Below are 25,043 nucleotides of genomic sequence, written 5' to 3'. Positions count from 1 at the left end.
GATACCCCATGTACACTGTAGTATCCATGGTAAATATATCTGGCACACTAAGGCAGTGATGGCAAACCTATGGCATAGGTGCCAAAGATGGCATGCAGAGCTCTCTCTCTGTGGGCATGTGGTTGCCTTCCCCAACCCCAACCCCCAGAATCCATTACTAGAAAGGCAGAAGGACTCAGGCAGAGCTGCTCCACTCACTTTCTCCACTGTGCCTGATGACATTCCTCACTTCACCTGCCCCTCTGCCTAGCAGCCCAATGAGAGCATGTGGGGGAAAGGTGGGCAGATTGCAGGAAGCAGAGCTAGAGGGAAGCAGAGAGATTGGGTCACTCCCTTTCCCTTATCTACACACCACTGACAGCATTCCTTAGTTTACCCACCCTTCTGCCCAGCAGCCCAATGGGAGAACTTTCACCCTCTCCTGTATGGGGTAATGGGAGGTGGGGACACCCAGCACTTGGTCTCTTGTGGGGAGCAGGCACAACACTTGGTCTGAAGGTTGGGATGGAGGCAGGCCCAGCACTCCATCTCTAAAAGGTTCACCATCACTGCACTAAAGGATGAATTTGGCTCTTTGATGAGTGGATGATTGGCACTGCTGGCCTCCCATACCAGTGTTTTTCTTTAAGAAAAGCTGACCAAAGCCAGCTGTGGTTTAGGAGGAGGACACATTTAAAATCAAGATCTTCTGAAAACTTTGCAGTATTATCTGTGTAGTTGTAATTATTTTAATAGTTAAAGGAACCAAAACTGTAATAGTTAAAGGAATTGTCAGGATTGAAGAAGTACAGGGGATAAGAAAGGTTTTATAATAGGAAATGGAGGAGTTGCAGGGATAGAGGGAATATGGATGCTGGTGAGGTAAAAGGAGAGAGAGATGCCCCCTGCTGAGAGGCTATCTTTATAAAATGGGGTTCCCAAGAAATGGGCCAACTCTGATAGCCTGAAAGGATGTCTTCTCTATTGATTGATATTGAAGATACCCTAGAGCAGGTAAGCACGGACTTCCTGAGGGACAAGCCTCCCCCCTCCCAAGGTCACCTGGCAGGGGTCCAATAAGGACCATTTATGGTTGAATGGCTGTCCTTAGGTTCAGCTCCTTCTATGTTCCCCTGAAATGATAATCCTTATATCTGACTGTGGGTTATTTAAATAAAGATGAATTTAATAACAAGTTTGGATTGGAAAGATATCAGGGAAGAGGGAATTGGGGTTTTCCTATATTGGATTTGAGTCTCTCTCAGCTTTAGAGCTGAGGTTGGGCCTCGCAGGCTGGTGGAGAGTTTCTTTTATTCCTGCCTAAGCTAATCTATGTGAGTTTTTCTTAAAATCAAAGTCTTTAGCAATAGACGGCAAGAGGAAGAAAAGGTTCAGACCTTCATTGGTTGTGCCTGTCTCTTCAATCTTACAGTTCAAACTGCTCCCCTTAAATCCTTTTGTTCGATGACACAGTCCCAGGATTCCCAGTCAAGCACACAATTGGGAAAAATCCAGGAATAGAGGTACTTCTATCCATAGACATGGAGAGAGAGCACTCCTTCCAGTCTGAGGGCCAGGAAAGAGAGCCCTTGAGAGTAACTGTCACTCTTCAAGTCGCCCCTCCCCCCACCAACTGTCATCACTGTTCATCAAGTTAACTCTAACCTTCCAATTACTGTTTGCTCCACCTCAGTGGAAGAAAGTTCCTTTCCACATTATGCCTTTCAAAACTCTTTCTATTGAATAATTACTGAAGTATCTGATCAGTCATGATGGGTAGAACTACTCATTAGCAGCGAACACCTTCCAGATGAATGAGTTTGAGGAGAAAAGAAAGAAAGAAATTGAATAAAATGAAAATTGATGATAATGTGGAGATTTTAAAATATCTATACAAGGTAGCACCGCTGTGTTGTAGCAAAGAAGATAGAAGGCTGTATGATTGAATGTAAAGAGTTTGATGTTTGTTTCTTTGTCACTTGTTTTTCAACTTGAGTTCAAAAAATCAACTTGGTAGAAGATGATCCTAGAGTGCAATGAGAGTTTTAGTGGACTATGAGCTCAATGGCTCAGCAGTTCGATGCAATTCAAGGAAACTAATATGATCTTCAGTTGATTCAGAGACAGAGTTTCCTAGAATAAAGAAATGGTAATCTGTGTGTGTGTGTGTGTGTGTGTACTGAGAGAGGTTACGGACCATGGCTGCTAGGGCTCTGGGCTTAGAGAAATGGAGATCCAGGATCCAACCCTACCTGTCACTCACCAGCTCTGTGTTCTGGGAAATGACTTCACCTCCCTCAGCTACAGATCCTTAATGAGTAAAATGAGGAGAATGAGAGCTACTATTTTACAAGACTTTAATTAGGGAACCAATGAGACAATTTACATAAAGCACTTGGAAAAAACTCCAAACATGAGATAATTATTAACTCTTATTATTGCTCTGTCCTGACCATAGCATATCTACAGTACTGAAGTCAGAGCTGAGAGGCCCTTTGAGAAGGGCAATTGACAGTATCCAGAGCCAATCAGCGAGGAGGAAGAAGAGCCTGGAGTCCATGCCTTGTGAGTGTCAGTTGGATGAACTGATGATGTTCAGCATGGAGAATAGAAGGCTCAGAGAAATGACAGGGTCTTCAACTATTTGAAGGGCTCTTATGGGGAAAAGTAGGCATATTCTCTTTTGCCTCAGAGGGCAGAAGCAGTTATAATGGAAGAAAGTGCAAAGAGACTTAGTTATACTTGACATTAGGAAAACAACAAAACGCCTAATGATGAGAATGATGAAGGGTAGAATGGACTGCTTTACAGGGCAGGGGTTTCCCTTTTTTGGAAGTCTTCAAGGAGAGGTAGATACTTTAAGGGCATGTTCTAGAGGAAATGTCCTGATGTATGGCAGGCTTTGTGGATGCTTTAAAATGCACCGTAAATCTCAGTTATTCATCAGGATCATTACCACTATTGTTCTTCTCTGTATCAGCAAAATCAGGCATTCTTGTTCAGGTGGTACTAGAGAGCCCCTGTGGTCATTCCCACCATATAACCCTATGAAAACCCTAATAATGGAGAGATAAAAGAGAGAGAAAGACTCAGTCATGCTTCCCAAGGGTCAGAGTTTGGCACTAGACCTACTCTGTGATTTCATTATTGTCCACATAAACATAGATGAAAACACCAGCTCACTTGGAGCCAGTCTAAGGTCAAAATCTCCTCCACTCATGCTAAAAATGGTGCCATGATGGTACTAGATCAATGTACACCAAATTAGCCAACAGACTTCAGTGTTTGTAGAGTTCCTAAATCCTAGAACTGATCTGAAACAAGTACTCTATTTTCAAAAGCTTAACTGCTCAAATATTCAAGTGCTCATATACTCAAGAATATCAGCTGAAAAAAGGCAGGAAAGCCATGGTGGAGGCTTTTTTTTTTTACTCTGAGTATTAAGCTCTTGTCTCGATGTTTCATAGTTGTAAATTCATTGGTATTTTAATATTGCTTTATAATATATTTAATTTTTTTTTTGCTGATCATGTTTGTATGCTATCTTTTATTTTGAGAATTTCCCTTGACCAGTATAAATACAGAAGAAAATCTGGACTAAAGCATGATCCAGCTATTAAGGGGGGGGGGGGGGGAGAAGGAATGCAGAATTAAAGGGATTTGTTTTTCCATGTCTCCTATTCATTATCGGATCCATCTGTACATTTCAATGGTGTCAATGCCAAGATGGCTTGAACAGAATGTTATAAAAATGTATAGGAGGAAACAGCATTGGATCAAGTGAAATTTATGCAAACTCTTAAGTCTCATTCTTGATGGGATCTAAGAAGTTGGATAAAGAACCCATTTTCCATGAACTTTTTTTTTGTTTGTTTTAAATCTACCATTGTTTTCCTGCCAGACTTGAAAGTAGAAATGCTGAAATACTAGAACAGAGAGAGAGACAGAGAGAGAGAGAGAAAGAGGCAAGAGAGGAGAGGAGGGAAGGATGGGAGTGGAGAAAGGCAAGAGGGAAAAGGGGAGAGAGTGGGAGGAAGAAAGACAGAGGGAGGAACTGTTCTTGGATATTTCTGGCAAGCTGAAGACTGGAAATGTGAAAATCAGACAAGAGGCTGTTTTCTTACAAGTTTTGCAGACCAATCCTGTGAATTCCAAATATTGAAAAAATGTGGGTATACACACCAACTTTTTGGAAGCCAAAGGAAACCTGCAATGTTTGAGTCCCTTGTCTAATAGGTCCCAATTTTTCCTCATTTCCAGATTGTTTTTCATGTGAACAAACCAAACAAGGATCCCTACAAGAAATTACAAATTTATTCTCTGAGAGACAAGGACAGTTTCTTCATGAGAACCAAAGCAGAGAAGACTTAAAAAAAAAGACAACCATATGGGAAGGACTTTCAGGAACAATGGGAACCAGATATTACCTTTTCAAGTTAATTTCTCTTCTCCGTTGTCAATAAAACCTTTAGTACAAATAGGAAGTTTATGTTCTAGAATGGTACCTCTGCTGAGTAGCCTCTGATTCCTTCTCCTTGGCTTTTGTGCTTGGTGCATGGAGTGGATTCAAGTTTGGCAACAGTTGAGGCTCAGGAAATATTGGGTGGCTTGAATGGCATGTTCCACTCCAGTCCTCCACTGGGCTTGTTACCTCATTGAGGAGAATGCTCTCTCCAACAACTCAGTCTTCAGGTCATTCATTCTGCCCTTTTCTTAAGACATTTCAAAAGCTTTTAAAACCAGCACAAAGGTCATCCAACCTGTAAGACACTGAGCACTGCCAAGATGTGAGAAACATTGGCAGTGGCCCAGTCACTTATTCTCAGTCATTAGCTCAAGGGATCTACATATTACAGGTAGTTTCCAGTGAATTTTTCTAGGTAATGATACTAATAATAGTTGACATTTCTAACACTCTCTACAGACATTATCTCATTTGATTCTCATAAATGCCCTTACGAAGTAGTTAGTAGAAGTGTGATTATGCACATTTTACAGATGTTGTCAGGAAGTCACGAGTTCAAATCTAATCTCAGACACTTACTAGCTCTGTGACCCTGGACAAACCACTTAACCTTAATTTGTCTCAGTTTCCTTAACTATAAAATGGGGATAATAATCATATCACCTACCTTACAGAGTTGTGAGGAGCAAGCAAGATGATATTTGTAAAATTCTTTACATGGTACATGGAATATAATAAGTGCTAAATAAATGTTTACTGCCTCCCTGACCGCTCTCTGCTCTGCTGCGGGCTGGCACCAAATATGGCTTTAAAAAATGCTTATTGTTTGACTCATTGGCTCAACCACTAACCAAGAATCCTGCCCTCACACTTTTTTTTACATTATCTCCCCAATTAGATTGTGGGCTCCTGGCGGAAAGGAATTGTCTCCCTCTTTCTGTTCGTACCCTGAGCACTTTGGCCAGATTTTTCACATGGTAAGCACAAAAATGCACGATTTTTCATTCATTCCTTCTGGCACCACAGTTTCTCTTACTTACTCTTCAGTAAATTTAAATGCTGATAATAATGTGAAAAGAATAACACACATATAAGACTTTAAAGTTCATGTGATCTGTGTGTGTGTGTGTGTGTGTGTGTGTGTGTGTGATCTCATTTGAGTCTCACAGTATTCCTATGGGTTGGGTATTATCTCCATATTATAGACAAACAAACTGCATCTTGGAGAGCTTAAGTAAATTGTCCATAGACATAAGACTAATGTTACAAGGGAAAGAGCTTCGAACCTGGGTCCTTCTGACTCTAAAGCCAATATGTATTCTCCAAATCCATGTTATATAGAAAAATGGCAAAGTTACTGTCAGTGCTTAGTTTTTCCTTCCATTCTCTACCTGTCTTGTCTGACATTCTTGAGAAATCCTCAGAGAGCTTTAAAAATCATCCACTAATTTATCTTTTCACATTTTTGTCTTTGGGAAATTGAGTTCCATGGAGAAAACTCACCCCCAATCTTGGGCCCCCTACATGACTCCCAGAGAAGAAAAGTAATCAATGCAGAGTAGTTCAAGCCAATGAGAGGTCAAAGATGTCTGGGTCCATGTTGCCAAAGATCTGGAAATGTGTGGGATGATTGTGAAAACCATGTGGCAGGGTTCCTGTTTCCCAACCCAGCTGGGAAAATCTCCCTAACCAAACACCCAGGCTACTTACAGAGCAAGAGGCATCCATGCTCAGTTAGGAGTGAGGACCAGAGCCAATTTCTTATCCTGTGAATTTCCATAGAACAACAGAGCAGGGGTTAGAATTACAGCATGACACAAAATGAGAATGACACATTAAGAAACCAGGCTCATCCGAAACTCAGCTCAGAGGAAAGGGTTCTAGCTCATTGTTAAGGATTGTCTTTGAACCCACTTGGGAAGTACACCAGTATCTTAGCTGCCAGGAAGATAATCTCTCTTCTGGCCAGGACCTAGAGATGCTATCAGACCAACTCTTTGGATTCTGGGCAGTTTGGCACTTGCACACTCCAGAAAAGTAACAAAATATTTTTGATATATCCTAGAGAAGGATGATCTGTTGCCATTCTTTTTAAGTGTTCCAGTGACTCACAATTCTTGTATTTAGGAAATTATTTTAAAATGTTTTTTGTAATAGGAGGGCAGTGTGGTACACTGGACAGAGAACTAGTCCAAGTCAAGAAAAGTCAAGTTCCCATCCTGCCTTAAATATTTACTAGCTGTTTTACCCAGGACAATTTAACTAGCCTCTCTGGACCAGTGTTTCCTCATTGATAAATAAGGAAATAAAACTATCTCCTCAACAGAATTGTTGGGGGAGGGTGAATGGTAAAATATTGGTGAGGGCTTTGAAAACTACCAAGAGCATGAATGAATGGAAGTCCCTTTCAGCATAGTAGTTTGGGAGTTTGGCCTCCTATCCTTTTCTCTCCGGAAAGAAGGGCCTCCCTGTCATGTACCCAATTATTTCAACCAGACTCTAAAGATGGACACAGCTACAAGTCTTTCCTCTGATTCCATTTTCCCAGGTCAAACCAATCTTGTGGCTCTCACCTGCATCTCTCCTTGTCATTTTTATGGCTTTCTTTGAATCCTCTCTAATTTCACTTCATCCTGTGCCAGTTGTGGCCCCCAGAGGGCACACGCCTTGGACAATAAGCTGGCCCTCACTACACACCACGTCTGGGTCCTTCATGCTATGCTCAGTTCCAAGTATTCTGAATCACTCTTGCTGTTTCAATGACTGGACTATATTTCTGATTCCTATTTAAATTATGGTGGACTACAGCACTTAGAGTGTTTCTTCCACATTCACTCAAAGACATTCCTTCCCTGTCTTGGATTTCTGGAAATTATTTTCCTGCCCAATTGAATTACCCTTCACTTGTCCCTATTATACTCAAACCTATTTACATCCTACCACTTCCCAGACTTGTCAAGATTACTTTGGATTGCTGTCCTTCTCCACCCACCCATGGAGGTGTCATCAGCACCAATGGATGTTTTAGTTGATCATGCCAGTCATAGATGATAATATTCTAATATGAGTTGAAGTTCTGAAGAACTTGACTAGAGAGGCATCCCAATGGTGACACAGAACTGGATGAAAGGGGAATTGAGGCAATGACTGACATAGGCCATAGAATTGGGGAAAGCAGAATTCAAAGAATTTAGAGGAGCAATAGGAAAGAGCTCATGGCCAAAATTTTTACCAGGGCAGTCATCCAAAAAGGGAAGATATGCTTTTAAGAAGGAAATGTTGATGACAAGTGAAACAGATTCAAATGAAATAAAAACTAGAGTGGTCTAAATTAGTACAGACTAATTCCAGTGTTTAAAAGGTATGTATACAAGAAAATGAAGGTGGAAGCTATAATGGGTACCTGAGAAAGAAAAGGAAAAGTGTGCCAGGATGAACACGAATGGGAGGCAGAACTACTCAGTTTTTATGTTGGCTTCTGTTTTATCTTCCAAATGGAATTATTGAATTTACTAAGACTAAATAAATCAAATTAATAAAGAGTTGAAAGCCAAGGTGAGCAGCAGTAAGAACGTTGTTTTTGTTTTGTTTTGTTTTGTTTTGTTTTGTTTTGTTTATAGCCCCAGTGATTCAAGTTATAAGGCTTGGGTGAACTATACAGCAGCATATTTACTGAAAGAACTGATGGATGTGATTGCTAAGCTGCAGTCAGTGATCATGGAAATCTGATGAACAGGTTAAGTACTGCAGAACTAAAGACAAATGGATTGTCCTGTTGGACTGTTAAACAAGGAAAAATGATGGATGCTCCACATTAGAGATGATGGAGTTTTATTTTAGCTGCTGTCAACATTAAAGAATAGATTATTAAAGAGATGATGTTTTCATATTTAGAAAGAGAAAAGATGGTCATTAATAGTTACCAAGGGTTCATTAAGAATAAATCATTTTGGGGGGCAGCTGGATGGCTCAGTGGGTTGAGAGCCAGGCCTAGAGACAGGAAGTCCTAGGTTCAAATCTGGCCTCAGACACTTCCCAGCTGTGTGACCCTGGGCAAGTCACTTGACCCCCATTGCCTAGCCCTTACCACTCTTCTGCCTTGGAGCCAATACACAGGATTGACTCCAAGATGGAAGGTAAGGGTTTAAAAAAAAAAGAAGAAATCATTTTGGGGGCAATTAGGTTGCTCAGTGGATTGAGAGGTAGGCCTAGAGACAGGATGTCCTAGGTTCCAATCTGGCCTCAAACATCTCCTTGCTATGTGACCCTGGGCAAGTCACTTAATCCTGAATGCCAAGCCCTTTCTATTTTTCTGCCTTGGAACCAATACTTAGTATTGATTTTAAGATGGAAGATTCTAAGTTTAAGAAAAAAGCCATTTCAGATTTCTCTTCATTTTCTTTTTGAATGAGGTAACTAGATTAAAAAAAAGCTATACTTGGAATTTAGCAAAGCATATGACAATATTTCCGTGGCATCTGTTAACTAGATGGGGAGATTTAGCACAATGGCATTTAGTACAAATGACTGGACATATAGATTAGCAATGGAACAATGGCAACTTGGAATAAGATTCCTACTGGAGAGTACCATGACTGCCTTTTCCTTTGGACTTTTAACATTTTTATCACTGAGATGAAATCATATATAGCATGCTTATAAAATGCTTGGATGACATGGAGTTGGAAGGGCAAATCAGGCTCAGATATCTTTTCAACCAGTGAGAATTAAATGGAAAAAGAGAGAATTTGACAAAATAAATGTAAAGTTTTACATAAGGGCTCAAAACACTGACAGCACAAAAATAAACGGTAGCTGTCTAGAATGTATTTGAGGTTAAAAACAACAACCTGGGAGTTTTGTGAGTTGAAAGCTCAAAATAACCGAGAAATATGTCATGGCAGGCAATGATCTTGTATTTTATTACCATGGCATGATATTGAGATGAAAAGAGATAACATTCTCACTAGCCAAGCAATATCTAGAGTTTTGTGTTCAGCTCTAAGCAGTGCCACATCTTAGGAAGAATACTGGCAAATTAGCATATATCCAGGTAAGGATGCTGAGAGGACAGAAAACCAAGCTGTTGGAGCAACTGACAATGGTGAATCCACAGAATAGAAGTCTTAAAGGAGGCCAAGGATTTGTTTCAAGTATCATAAAGGATGCCAAGATACAAGAACAATTAGATTCATTCTGCCTAGCCATGACCTTGGGATTGGGTGGAGGAGAACAAGGACCAAATGAGTGGGAGTTGCAACAAGTATGATTTCTACTCAATAGAAGAAAAAAATAGAATTCCTAGTTGTTAGAGCTACTCCAAGTTGAAAAGGAGGTAGAGGAAGCCATTTCCCTGGTGGCTTTCAAATGAGAGATGGATTAGTACTTGGAGATACTTTAACTGCAATCCCTGCTCAGATCCTTTGTGGAACTTAATTATTCTTTGAGTTTTTTTCCATCTCTTAAGTTCTATAGTTCTGTTAATAATGACATATCTCTACTGGCAAATAGGCTTAATATGGGGCAGGGGGGGGGAACATATTTCTTCAGGTTCATAGTGAATAAGTACCATTGGAACAAAGAAAAATCTGAAGATTTTCTGCATTTTATGATTATCCTTTCTCCCTCCTGGTGTATTGTTTTGTTGTATTATATTGTATTTTTCCTAGATCTATGATATTTATCAGCAGAGAGAACTCATGGTAAGGAATAATCTCCATTAGTGAAGACCAACACCTGTTCTGTACTTCATGCCCTTAGAAAGGTTGGGTCTTTCATTACATTTCTGGGATTTCCCATTCTTTTTTTTGCCTTACCTACAGTGTTTTCTCAGGAAAAGCCAATTAATAAAAAGTCATCATGCAAAGTAAAACATTCATTAAGTAGCCATAAGCAAATAGGATGAATGTGACATGGAATCAATGAATTCATTACTCTTCCTGACATCTATGTTCTACTTCCCTAGCTGGAGATATGGCAATCTTGATGACTTCTGTGGGATGGCAGAATATATATTTTTTCCCTACAGAATTATCTCCTGAAATCCACTCCATTTAATACTGACACTTAGTTTAGTTTTCCATTGATTAAAAAATTAAAATTAAGTTATATTCTGTATCACACTATCTGAAAAATCCAATGACATATTTCTCATAGACTTTCTTTTTTATTGAAGTAAAGCCTACCTAAACCTATAGAATTCATAGGACCATAGAAAATATTGAAATGTGCAATCAATGTTTTTGGCTAAGCCTTCATTTACCTTTTTTTTCTACTTTGAAATGTAAATTTCTGAAGTAAATCAAGGTAAGATGGAACAGGTTCATCCTAGAAGAAAAGCTCAGTTTACAGGCATTGGTTTAGCTGGCTCCATCCTAGAAGAAAAGGGTTTTTCTACCTGCCCAACAACTGACATGAGGTTTTCATATATTCTTAGGAAATCACCAAAATGTCATTATTTTAAAAGGATCATTTATTAAACTTTTTTTTACAAATTACAGTCATGTCTTCTGTTAAGGCTTCGGTGTTCTATATGTACACATACATATGAAAACAAAAACATTGTGTAGTTTTATTAAGACAAACTTAAGCTGGAGACAGTTTTGGAGTTACCAATTACCAACTTTGCCTTACAATTTACCTGGTGCCATTCAACATCATAATCAAAAACACCAATTATAAAACTCCTGCTGGTGAACTGGCCTGTCCCCCTCCTAGAAGCAATCCCTAATATTTTCTAGTATTTTATCGAGATGACTTGGGCAATAGTTGGCATGCAAAGCTCTTTCTGAAAGATCACTGACTTTTATGATCCTTAAAAAAATTTTTTTTCAAGCTATAAGATAGGAAGAATTGAGGAGCTAGGTAAGGTCTATAATACCCTATTAGCAGCAGTTGATAGTAAATGCAACAGAAGATTTGTTTTGTCTGTGGTACAAAGAAGGGTGTGTTCTATCCATTTCTTCTACTCCATCTTCCTTTATTGGAAGGAACACGAAGTTAGTGTGTACGCTCTGTCTTTGGAGCAAGAAAACAGACAGGGAGACAAGATGAACATTGTCATTAGGAGTGTCTATTGCCATCAGCTAATATGAGTGCTTTGCGAAAGTTAGTGAAGACAGGAAAATGCCATAAGGTAAATATATACAGAGTTAAAATACATTTCTTATCCAATAAACAGTGATTTGGGGCCCTGGGACTGTTCAGGATAAAATGTCTCCTATTTTGCTCTCCATAGCAATTTATTTTTCAGTGCAAGCTAAGCAAAGACCTGCCCATTGTCCAAGGCATGGCCAACGAGTGCGGAATGTTCCAAGCAAGTCCATCTTCAGCATCATCACCGTGGAGGCCCCTCGGAGAGAAGTGGCACTTGTTGTCAGCCCTCTAAAACTCAAGAGGTGCAGGCAGGAGAAGGCTGACTCTCATAAAGCCAATGCTCATGGCCATTGTCTTCTCCCTCTGTAAACCGTGTCTGGGTAAGTAAGGCTCGCCATGCTAGCGTTTCTTTCCTGAGAACAGCGCTCGCTCGGCACATCCCGCGCTCGGTATCATAAGTGAGCATGCTCCGAGCTGTGGTCGCTATCATGGCTGTCATCATTGGCTAACGAGTCCCCTGTGTGTTGGAGGCCAGTGGCCCCAATGCCGGAGAGCTCTGAAGGCAGCAGGGTCCCCTTTTTCACATTCACCAGTTCCTTTTCCCGGGCTGCAGCTCCTTGCTGGCCTCCTTTAACCCGCTTCCATTTCATCCTTCTGTTTTGGAACCAGACTTTCACCTTGAAAAAAAAATAGAAAAAAAAAGAGAGTGGGGGAGAGGAGAAAAAAGTTAAGCCCAAAAATTATATTCTTAAGTCAAAAAAGGTAAATTGTTAAGATGTGTGCATACGCCACTACACATTGTAAATGGATTCAACACATGAATATTTAAGATATTTCCATTAAATAAAGAGACAGAAAACCCTAGAAGGCAGAAAACACAGATACCTTTTATTAGCTAGGGCTGGAGGAAGAGGAAGAGAGATGGAGTCATAAGCAAACAGTTATTAGCAAAAGAAAAAGGAAATAATTTTGATTACATCAAATCAAAAAAGTTTTGTATGAACAAAAATAATTAAACTAGAATAAGAAAGGAAGCCACTGAGGGGGAAAAAACCTTTGCATCAACTATATCTAGAAATAAGTCTGATACTTAAGATGAAAATGAATTGTAAACTATTAAGAGCCATGTGAAAGAATACATAACTAATATTAAAAAGAAATGGAAATAGAAAAATCCCTATGGTTTCACCTTACATCCTACAAATTGTCAAGCAAGCCAGAAAATGGGAAAAGTTAATGCTGGAGACATGGTTGGAGAAACAGGCACACTTAAGCACTGCAGGTAGATCTGTGAAATCCTCCAGGCATTCTGGAAATCAATTTGGAATTATGTGAACAAAATGGCTGAAATGCCTGTCTCTTCAGACATAGAGATCCCACTACCAGCCTATACCCCAGTGGTCATTGATGAAAATAAAATCCTCACGTGCACGAAAAATTAATATTTATAGCAGTATGTTTCGTAGTAACAAAGAACTCCAAGAAAAGTCAACAGTAGTTGACTGGGAAATGGTTAAACAAGTTAGGACACATGAATTCAATGGAATATGACCACAGTATAAAAATAATGAATATGATTGGCATGGAGATGATGAGAATATATATATATAGAGAGAGAATACTGAAAAACGGAGCAAGCACAACTGGAAAAATAATATCTATGACAGCTCCAGCAATGGAATAGAAAGATAAAAAAGAATAAACCTAAAACTGAACACAGTGAAAGAGTAGGATGGCCAAATTTAGCCTCGGGAGGCCAAGTGAAAGTATGCCCTCCTATTTCTTTGGGGGGATGATAGTCCTAGAACTCAGTCTATGATGTGAGATATTTGTAGTCTAATTTTTTGGATCTGCAGTATTTTTTTTCCTTTTTCACTCTGTTGGCAGGGTGGCTATCTAGGAGGGGGTAATATAAAAATATCAACCATTTTTTAAGTCAAAAGATAGAAATAAAATTGCATCCTCCTGCAATTCTTTAGACCAGCCGAAAGGCTTTGAGGCTCATGCAGGGATGTCTGCTAAGCTGAGGTTCAGTAGGTAAAGGAAAGAGTGCTATATTAGATCTGCCATGGGGTCCAGATTGTCAATGGTTGTAGCTTTTGTGTTCTATAGATTCCTCACATGGATGCTTGTAAGATGGGGTACAATGATGCCATTAGTGGGTGGTCACAAAGCCCACAATGTTAGCTCTGCTAAAAATCACCTCTGCAGCAACTACTAGATATTAGGCATTGGGCCTTATGCTAGAAACCCAACTCCTTTAGGCTACAGAGAAAGGGAACATGAGACCCCCTAGAACTGCCCAGGCAAATCTTACTGACCTTCCACCATGGGTTATATCTAGCAATGTGGGTACCAAGGAGATCAGGTCGAACCCACCCTGGAATTTACTTTGTAATTAATGAGACAGAAATGACACCAGAATTTATTAGGACAAATTCTACTGAGTTCAAGGAAGACAATATAATAATAACACATGGTTTTTATTCGGCGACCCCCTCCAGAGCTCATTCATTGCCTCTGTTTCCCAGGTAGAACAGATTTTCCATATTTTATAGCCTTTAGCTAACTTTCCATGTATTTGTCTCCTCAGAGAGACTGGGCTGCTTGAGAGCAGCAGTCAGTCCTTAGAATGCTCTGTGTTATCTGCAGGGCTTACAACAGTATTGCCTTTAGCACTGTGGCTACTAAGAAAGTCAAAGACAGTCCCTGCCATTGAGGAGCTCACCACCCAACTAGAAAAGTAACCTGAAAACAACTAGGGCCATACAAGATATACATTGGGCCCAAATGGGGGATAATCAATAGAGGGAAGGCACAGAGAGATTAAGGGGGATTCAGAAAGGATTCTTGAAGAATAGGAGACTTTAGCTGACTTTAGACTTTTAAGGTAGCCTGGAAAGTCTGGAGGGAAAATGAGGAGCGAGACAATTCCAGGCATGGGAGGATAGTCAGGGAAAACACACGGCATCCAGAAATGGAGAGTTTTGTGGGAAGAACAGCCAAAAGGTGAACACCCCTAGATCATAGAAGTTATGGAGGGCACTAACCTGCAATAACAATACAATCAAGGGAGGTTTATACTCCTGTACAGAAGTCATAGGATGAGGTAGTATCATGTGCAGGAAAGACACTACCCAGTGTCCAAAGGCTTGAGCCCAACCCTTGAATATTCTACCCCTTGCCTAGGTCTGGGCAATCAAATCCAAGCTCCTCATTTTATACATGTGGAAATGAAGGCGTAGAGAAATAAATATCTTATCCATTGTCACAAGACATAAAGGGAAGGGAGAAGAATACAAACTCAGCTCCTATGACAACACACTCAACAATATTTCCTTTTTGTCAGTGTTATTGATGGGAGGGCTTAAAACACTGCTTGTCTTCCTATGATTCATGGAATTCCCAATTGGTGTGACCTTCAGAATGCAACAAGGCCAAGCCTTGATTCTTGTTCTTCTTCCTAATTCCAAGACCGGTCCTGAGCCACCATGCTTCTTCCCACTAGACTTTACCTACATCACTCAGGGGAGTTTTCATACCAGGAATTCCCCACATTAATACAATTATAGACCAAACTCCAGACCATCAAATATATTTATCTAATACTGTGTGTAGCCACTCCTTGGGCTATGAACATGAGTTTCCCTACTATATTATATGTACACACACACACACACATACACACATGTAATTTTGCATGTGCACTTGGATCATACCAATTGGGAATTCCATGAAGCATGGGAAACTAAACAGTATTTTAAGTCCTCCCATCAGTAAACACTAAACAGGCCCAAAGATGAGTGGATTCAATTGTCACATAAATGGCTTCTAGCCAGAAGGACTCCTTAGATCTGCCCAGTCTCATGAACCAGAGCCCCTTCCTTAGGATTTTCTTCTGCTACCCTTGCTCATCAGATCTTAGCACCAAACTTCCAGACCATGACCTTCTTATAATAACTACACACAACAACACGGCGCTTTTAGTTTCCCTCAAAAATGTGTAGCAAAAGACCCAGAAGGAAGCATTTAATCTGGGTTTGTATCAGGCACTGAGGATAAAAAGAAAAGCAGGATCTGTGTGTGTGTATGTGTGTGTGTGTGTGTGTGTGTGTGTGTGTGTGTGTGTGAGAGAGAGAGAGAGAGAGAGAGAGACAGACAGAGAGAGAGAGAGAGAGAGAGAGAGAGAGAGAGAGAGAGAGAGAGAGAGAGAGGGAGAGAGAGAGAGAGAGAGAGAGAGAGAGAGAGAGAGACAGACAGACAGACAGACAGAGAGAGAGAGAGAGAGAGAGAGAGAGAGAGAGAGAGAGAGAGAGGGAGGGAGAGGGAGAGAGACAGAGAGAGAGACAGAGAGGCAGAGAGACAGAGACAGAGACACACAGAGAAAGAGAGAGAGAGAGAGAGAGAGAGAGAGAGAGAGAGAGAGAGAGAGAGAGAGAGAGAGAGAGGAAGAGAGGTAGAGAGGGGGGGGAGGGAGGACTGGAGTTGCCTGCTTCTTTCATCTATCTCTTAGATAATGGGAAAACTAGATCCAATTTAATTATGTTCTTCAAATGGCATTTTATGTTGTCTTGGATTTTTTTTTTTTTGCTGGAAAAGGGTTTTACTCTTGGCTCCACTTCAGTCTTTCCATGGAAACTTAAGCAAATGTTCCTATTTCTCAGTGTCCATTTCCACATTTATAAGAGGGAGACATCTGGGTTTCCCAGAATCCTCATGGGGGCATTTTCTACATAGCAATCCCAGAGGAGGTGAACATAGAAAACACCGTCCTCACCAACACTCAGGTCTGAAAGAAAGTCCTTTCAATTAAGTCAGTGGGATCTTGGCAGGAATATGTGAGGAACTGACTAGCCAAGCCACAATTTATATTTTTCATTTTTAAAATCTACACTCATTTCCTTTTTTCCTCCTATGTGGATTATATCCGTCTGCAAAATGGCCCATCCCTTTTTAAAGAAGTAGTTGACTACAGTGGTGATTTCACCAAAAAAAGGCCCCATTCCATCACAGCATACTTCCTGTAGAATGGTTTGTCCATTTTCATTAATGGTTTAACAAACTCAAGAAAAGGCTCTCTGCCCGCAGCTGGTATCCAAAAATATGAGGCTGAAACCCGCTGGATGTTTATCTAGTGACTAGAACATGAGAAAGACTTTTCGAGCAGAATTTCCTCCAGGGATCAGATACAAATATCTGAAAAATGAACTTGCTTTGGCATTCGTGAAGAGTGAATAACAGGGAAGGAAAAAAGAGGTGTGGAAACTTGAGCCTAGCATGTGGGAGAAACAGGGAGGAAATGGGAAGACTCCTGAATTTCAACTTCATCTCAATTAATGGCTCATATTGTCCTTTGTGAGGATCACAAACGCATGGACTTGAAGGCCTTTGTTGAAATGTGGCAGTAAATGGGAGGAAGGAAGGGAGAAAGGGAAAGAACCCAGGAATGGGAGGGAGGGTGGTTCTCTAGCTATTCCATACAAAGAACCATCCACAACAAATGACGATGATGATGTTCACTTGTGTTAGTGTTAAATGATGTCACAACACAGTCTTCAGCCAAAGACTCAGTGTGTATGCAGGATACTCATGGAATGGAGGATGTTGGACAAAATAGACTTTAGCCCTTTGGAAAGATACTTCCATGTCTTACTTAGCAAGCACAAATACTGAAGGCTGTAGGAAAGTAAGGGCACTGAACTGGAAATGAAGTGACTGCGGGTTTGCCTCCTAAATATTTGTGGGACTTAGAGCAAAGCTTTTTTCCTTCTCTTCCTCCTCTGTCAAATGGGAGGCTTTGATTAGATCTCTACCAGGGATTACTACTTCCTCCTTGAAGTTGCTTTTGATCTTCTTATTTGTGTATGATTGTTTATTGACTACTCTTATCCCCATCCCCAATCCTAGTCCCTTATAAAGGGAAGAAGCAATACGTGTTTATTAGGTGCCTACTATGTGCTAGAGGCTATACTAAGTACTTTACAAATATTATCTCATGTACACTTCTTAGGGAAAGAACTATTCATTATTATTTTTTAAAATCCCAAGTTCCTAGAATTGGACAATTACTTAATTTCGTTATGTTTTAAGTCAAGCTCCTAGCACTGGACAATGAGCATATTTTGTTGCCTCAGTTTCACCCTTGGGTCTCAGTTTTCTTCATCTATAAAAAAAGGGAGCTGGACTAGATGGTTTCTGAGCACCCTTCCAGCCCCACATTTAGGACTCTAGGGGGCCCAAAGTAGAACAGACCATCTGCCAGGCTGGCAGTTGTCCCTTCTGGAGGCCTTCCAGCAAAGGCAGCACCATTGGCTAGGTGACAGTCAGTTCCAGGTTGAAAGAGATGGCCACGGAAATGTCTTCCTCATAGAATCTGAAAATTGATACAGCTGTTCTGGGATGCTTTCTCCAGTCCCTTCTGGCTCTCTTCTAGGACATATTTAGTTGGTGACTTAGGGTTGCTGCATTTATCCCCCCTCATTTGGACCTTCTGTCTCCCAGACTCTGCTAGAGGCCCTCCAACTTCCTGAAACAGAAGATAGGATTTGTATGGTCCAGCATCCCACATAGCCCTATAAGAGAGAAGCCCCCTGAAGGCAAGGACTCTCATTTTGTGTCTTTGTAACCCCAGATTCTAGCACTGTGGCTGGCACAAAGGAGTCACTTAACAGATGAGTGGTAATTGAGTGTAAAATTAAAATCGGCACATTTCATGCCTTGAAAGCCAGTTCCATTCCATTTGAAGGCTGTTGTTATTCTCAAAGCCAGCAGGAGTGAAAGGTCTCCATCTGCAATAAATAGGGTTAGAGTTTTCTTTCTCAAGCTCTGCCCAGAGGACAACAGCGAAGGGAAGATTTTGAGAGTTTGTTGTTCTTTCAAAGTGTGCAGACAAGATCTGGCCAACTCACAGGAATCAGAAGAAAAGACATTTTCTTTCAGATGCCAGTTATTGCTTGTTGCTCTACAGCAGTATCCCTAACTTTTTAATTATTCTCTCTGCATAGCAAACAATGACAGAAGGTCCCTGTCCCAATTGTGGTCCAAGGTATACTGATGTCACCTTTATGTTCTCTTCCAAGTTTCTGTGTCTGCATTCTTTGCTGGTTTTCTTTTGACCTCTCTGACTGTTCCCCAGGCTGTTTTCTTTTTTTGGGGGGTGGGGGGGTCTTCACCTGGATCATTCCTGATTACTGCATATATGTGTCCCTTAGGGCTCCATCCTGGGACTTCTTTTCTCTCTCTCTCTCTCTCTCTCTATATATATATATATATATATATATATATATATTATTTCACGTGGTAATTTCATCAGCCTCCATGGATCCAATTATTCTCTTCCTACAAATGCTTCCCAGGTCTTCATTTTCAACTCTAATCCCTCTCTTTACCCCCAAGTCTGCACCTCCATCTGTGCAGTGTGGACAATTCATCCGGGATGTCCCAGAGGCATCATGAAGTTCAACCTATCAGAAACTAGACTCATCACCTTCCACCAATGACCAACCTTTTTGTAACTTCCCTTCAACTCTTCCCCTCAATCCTCCCACTCTGTGAGGCTCAAAACCTCGACGTCATGTTCCACTTTTCACTTTTTCTTGTCCCCCAATATCCAATCCATTGCTAATTCACCAATTCTGCCTTTGCAGCACCTCTTATACACATCCCATTCTCTCCTTGGCACTGCACAATCCTGGTACAGGTCCTCGTTATCTACCACCTGGAATATTTAAATAGCCTCCCAAGGGCCAGCTTGCCTCAAATCTCTGCACTCCAGTCCACCCTCCTCTCAGCTAAACCAAATGTCTAACTATGTCAGTGTCAATAAATTCCAGTGGCTCCCTCTAGGCTTTAGGATGAAATGGGTGTTGAAGGAGGAGTAATACTTGCCAAGCCCATTTCAGAGCTTTCTTCCTTGGTATCCACCTGCCACCTAGTTCTCACCTGTGGATCAGAAAAGCTATAGCATGTGCATCAGCAGCCACACCCTGGTACAATCACCTTGGCTGACAAACTAAACTAGGCTGAGGATAACTAAGAGGCATCAAACCCATGTGTGAATTAGGGGAATGTCTGCCCCAAGCTGATGAAGACATCACCTTCCAGAATGGAGATATAAGGACAATTCCTTCCAATAGCCATGAAGGGAGCTGAAACGAGGACTGTGGAATGCTTAGAGCTTGGTCAGACACTGAAATGGCATCCCTGGGCATCACCGGTTGTCCTAACATTTGTTTTGCCACTGGACTTTGGTGACTCTGGACCCCAATGTCATTGATCCTCTTCAAAAACAAAGGAGGAATGGCAAGGATCAAACACAGAATCATTTGTCTGACCTTCAGACTCAGTTGGGATCTGACCCCTCTGTATTTGAAGCCTTTTTACACTTTACTGCCCTCCATGCTCTCTAGGATTCAACAATGTTGGCCACCTTACTGTTCTCAAACAAGATGATCCCCATCTTCCTGAGCATTTTCACAGGCTCGATCTCATGCCTGGAATTCTCTCCCTCACATCCCCATCCTAATCACCCTAGCTTCCTTCAAGTCTCAACACAAGTCCTACCTTCTACAAGAGACCTTTGCCAGACCTCTGGAATGCCAGTGGCTTCCTTCTGAAATGTCCTCCCATTGACTCTACATGACCATGTACTCTTGCATGTCCATCTCTATCCCCATGGGGTCTCTCCCTTTAGACTGGGAGCTCTTTGAGGACAGAGGCCACTTTTTCTTTTTTATTCCCAGAAACTGGCACAGTATCTGGCTCAGAGTAAATGTCATCATGTTTGCTGATTTGATTTAACATGGAAAACAGAGGCTAGAATCAGAAAACAGGAGCCTTGAGGATCTTTTGGAAATCTCCATTCTACAAATGATAAAACGGAGGCCCAGACAGGAAGAAGGTCTTTCCTGAAGCCCAACATCCAGCCAATAGCAGAAACCTTTTGACACGACACCACTCTGCTTGCCTCCTTTCCAGATCCAACCGATTTGTCTATTCTCAGTCATTATTTTAATATCCCCAAGGATGACTGGCTCGACTCAGAACATCTGCTTATTGGCACACCACCTGACTTCCCTTTCCTTAGTCAATGACTATTTTGCATTCACATCCCTGGAGCTGATGACGAGGCTGTTGCTTCAATTGGTTAAGGGCTAGCTGACCCGGTATTGAACATCTCCTTGGAAACCAAGCTGCTGAGAGAAGCTTGCCATGGATGATTTCTTTACATGATTTATATAGGAAGAAGAAATGATGTCACTCCTTTCACATAAACATTAACAAAGGGGAAACTATGATGGAATAAATAATCTCTGCAACATGGTAAAATTAACCATGTTCTAGTAAGTCATTTAAAATGCAGTCCCCAAATGGAATCTCTACTGTCCTGTGTACAGTTCAAAATCTCTTCCTGCCTTTTCACTAGACATCCCCCATGTCTGGATTACACTCTTTTTCTTCCTTAAAGACCCAGCTCAAATGCCTTCACCACCTGCAACTACTGCTATTACTACCACCACCGCCACCACTACTAGTGCTGCTCCTACTGTTGCTGCTACTGCTATTACTCCTACTGCTACCACTACTACCACCATCACTACTACTAGTACTACTACCACCAATCAGCCCCAGAGGATTGATCCTGTGCACTCAGCACCATGGACTGGGGACACAACTACTGCTAATTCAGTGAGAAAATGTTTGGCTCGATTTGGAGTTGACTGGCCAGTTGACCAATACACTTTGATGAAGTCGCTGCTGGACCCACAGGCCTGCCCTGGGCTCTAGAAATGCAGACAGGAGAAACAGCAGCTCTTGCCCTCCCCTTTCTATAGAGCGATCAAAGTTGTCCAAGGTAGGAGACTGCAGCCTTCCAAAAGCCTACAAGCTAGAAGCTAGAGATTTGTGCCCTGAATATATAGATGAGGGAAATGAAGTCCATGAGGGTGAGGTGACTTGCCCAGGGCCACACAACTCCTAAGCAGCTGCTCCTAATCAAAGTCCACCTCCATATCCAGTTCCTGGATTCCTCTCCCCTCCAATATGCTCCTTTAAAGAGGAAGCCACTAGGTGGTACCTAGCTTAGTGGAGAGAGTGCAGGGCCCAAAATCAAGAAGACCTGAGTTTATTGCCAGCCTCAGACATTTACTAGCTGTGCACCCTGGGCAAGTCAGTTCAGCCCTGTCTGCCTTGGTTTCCTCATTTGTAAAATGAGTAAAACAACAGCACCTCCTTCCCAGGACTGTCGTGATTTCAAATCGAATGAGATAATAATTGTAAGGCACTTAGCATGGTGTCTAGCATACAGTAACTGCTATTTAAATGCTGTTGTTATAATTAATTATTTCATTGGTCCAAGGAACTCCCTGGTGAGGAAACTCCTTCTGCCAATGCAGGTCAACACTACTTGCCTAGAGGAATGAAAGAATAGGTATGTCAATGAACATCGTGCAGACCAGAATAAAGGCAAAGCCAGGCCTGCCCTCAAAGAGGACAAATGGAGGATTGTGTATTTGATCCTAGTGGTGATAGGGAGACTCTGGCACTTAGCCAATGGGGATGAGTGGAGGTGACAAGATCAGGCCTGTGCTTTAGAGAGGCTGAGTAGGGGTGACCTCTTCTGAGTCACTGAGCCAAGCTAGGTTCCAGGTCTTCCTGGCTCTAAGGCTAGTCATCCATCAACTGTGACAAAGATCAGCAAATGTAAGGTGGTTGGAGGAGGGAGAGAACATTGATAAGGGAGGAAGCAGAGAAGGATTCCTGGAGACCAAGACAGCTGACCTGGAAAGGAAGCTCTGAAGCCAAGAAGAGCCCCCCACACCTAAAAAGGAAACTTATCTACAACAGCTTCTGCTTGAAGTCCTCTGGAGTTCACATCACTGCAATTAGGGGTCAATGCAATCGCTAGCTTCCAAGGAAACAGAGGATCTCTTCCTTCTGCTCCTTCCACACTGGGTATGAGCTACTCATAGGCAAGGCAACTCGAACACAGTACGTGTCTTGTCAAGCTCCAAAGAGCTTTATGACAAAGTAACTGAGGAGCCATTTTATTCTCTCTCCAGACATATACTTGATATTACTCATCGGACCTGGGCAACAATGGGTGAGCAGAGGGTGTGCTAAAGGAAAGGAAGCAGATTGAAGTTCAAGTTGACCTTGATGCCTTCCATGTTACCATGCTTACAGTCCTCAGGATTGCTCCTCATTCTGCCTCTATTTCTAGCCCCGAGGCTATAATTTCTATCATATGGTGTACTCTTTGCTTTTGGGCTGTCTCTGGAATTTGCTATCCTTTTGTCATTGTAGGAGAAAATAAGGGAAAAATGAAAACATTAGAATCACTACACACTTTTAACTAAAGGGGATTTCAACTACAAATGCTAGGAAAGAATGCATGTCTGTCAGCAGATTGATCCAGAATGACTCCAGAACAATTCTCAAATTAAACTTGTCATTGTTTATGTAAAATTATTTTTAAAAAGTTAAATAGTTGGCTCTCCAAGAATTACTCATTTTAAAGGATGGATGGTTGAATGAGTGAATGACAGGAAACCCATTCAAATTTGAGTTAATAGTTATTTAACAAAATTAATAATTATAATATAATTAATAATATAATATAATATAATATAATATAATATAATATAATATAATATAATATAATATAATATAATATAATATAATATAATATAATATAATATAATATATACATGATATGATGTGATGTGATGTGATATGATATGATATAATATAACACAATATAACATAACATAATATAATAGGATATATGATAATAATATAATATTATAATATTATATTATAATATAATATAATATAATATAATATAATATAATATAATATAATATAATATAATATAATATAATATAATATAATATAATATAATATAATATAATATAATATAATATAATATAATATAATATAATATAATATAATATAATATAATATAATATAATATAATATAATAATATAACCATCCTCTTCCCCCTGATATCTCATCTGCCCTATTGCTCACTGAAATACTACACTCTCCTTCCCCTCCAGTGTCTCTGATCTCTTGCAAATGGACCTGTGAGGTGCTAACAGTCCCCAAAGAGGATAATGACCAACAGTTAAATGAACAAATAGACAACATGGGCCACTGCTGTCTAATTGGTTGGCCCTTTATTTTCTGGGTGCAAGTCTTCTTAGTCAAATGGGACTTGAACATTTTATGTCACCTTCTTCTACCTTTGGTTATTAAGATAAATTGATTAATGTATGAAAGAGACTGAAAAGAGTCAGATAACCAGTAATGATTGTCTTCACTCTCATCTTCATCCACAAAGTATTTCCCTCACTTACTGTAACTTATGACTTGAGAAACAAGTTGCAGGGACAGGAAAAAAGGGAAAACTGCCCAAGAATTGCCTAGAGTGTGAAGTATGAAGTGTGAACATGTCTTAAGGCTGTTGAAATATTGAGTTACATTCAGTCTACTTCAATATTTACTAGTTCCCATGTTTGGGAGCAATCTATATAAAGCCTCAGTGTGTGGATCTGGTTCATATTGTCACTTGGGGTATTTTGGTGGGTTGAGAATGATTGTTACTGAGGAAGTACTGCAATTCATGTCTAGGGATAATTTTAATAGTTTGGTGTTATAGAGGAATAGTTCTAAAACCAAAGCTAATGTTTTCCTTGAATTATACATAAAAAGCCTAACAATATCTTAAGCATGTGGTTTTACTACATATAGGACTGAAGAGATTTCCAAAATAGAAAACACTCTGATCTTATCATTGATGTCATGGGTAATATTATACACTCTACCCAATATAAATGTACTTTATGGATATTATTCTAGAACACATTATCTCTCTTAAGGAATGACTGTCTTCAACTGCATGTCACTATAATTATGAAATGTCTGTATATATAAAAACACATATATGTATATATCAGAGCCATACAATGCACACATGTGTGATCATACAGAGAAATACACTTGATTACTTGTACATCTATGAAATGAAGAATATAAACATTTTTAGAAAATGAATATGCTTTAACATGTGTAGTGTGATATATCTGTGGGCCAATGTATTTCTATTCTTAGGTCTGACTTTATATATTGTTTCCAAATAGAGCAACCAGAAATTAAAGAAGTAGCCTGAATGTAACTCAATATTTCAGCAGCCTGTATATTTATAGTCTATGTCTACATACATATGGATAGATAGGGAGATAGAATGTTAGAAAGATGAGTATAAGAGAGAGTGATGGATATATGAATAGACAAATAAACAGAAAGAAAAATGATAGAGATACAGATTAAAGTAGAATGAAAATATAGAAATGGAGTGACTGAGATAGAGAACTAGGGAGAGACAGAGAGGTAGAGAGATGCAGATGCATAGATAGATAACTATGGAATGGACTGGTAATTTCTTTGTTATATAGAATTCCCTTCACCAATATAGGTCATCTAATTCTCTGAAACGTGTAG

General features: G+C 40.3%; 1 protein-coding gene across 2 annotated transcripts in view; it reads right to left on the bottom strand.

Moving 5' to 3' along the window:
- Positions 1-10,898: 10,898 nt before the first annotated feature.
- Positions 10,899-25,043, bottom strand: part of MEOX2 (mesenchyme homeobox 2) — an 87,261-nt gene continuing 73,116 nt past the window's right edge. For both annotated transcript variants that reach the window (XM_056800570.1, XM_001363866.4), the window contains one exon: positions 10,899-12,216. In XM_056800570.1, the coding sequence (XP_056656548.1) occupies positions 11,992-12,216 (225 nt within the window). In that variant the 3' untranslated portion in view covers positions 10,899-11,991. The remainder of the gene's footprint in view (positions 12,217-25,043) is intronic.

This window comes from Monodelphis domestica, chromosome 5, assembly GCF_027887165.1.
Source record: "Monodelphis domestica isolate mMonDom1 chromosome 5, mMonDom1.pri, whole genome shotgun sequence".
NCBI lineage: Eukaryota > Metazoa > Chordata > Mammalia > Didelphimorphia > Didelphidae > Monodelphis > Monodelphis domestica.
The sequence above is the reverse complement of the archived record's forward strand: the minus strand, read 5'-3'. Positions and strand labels throughout refer to the sequence as shown.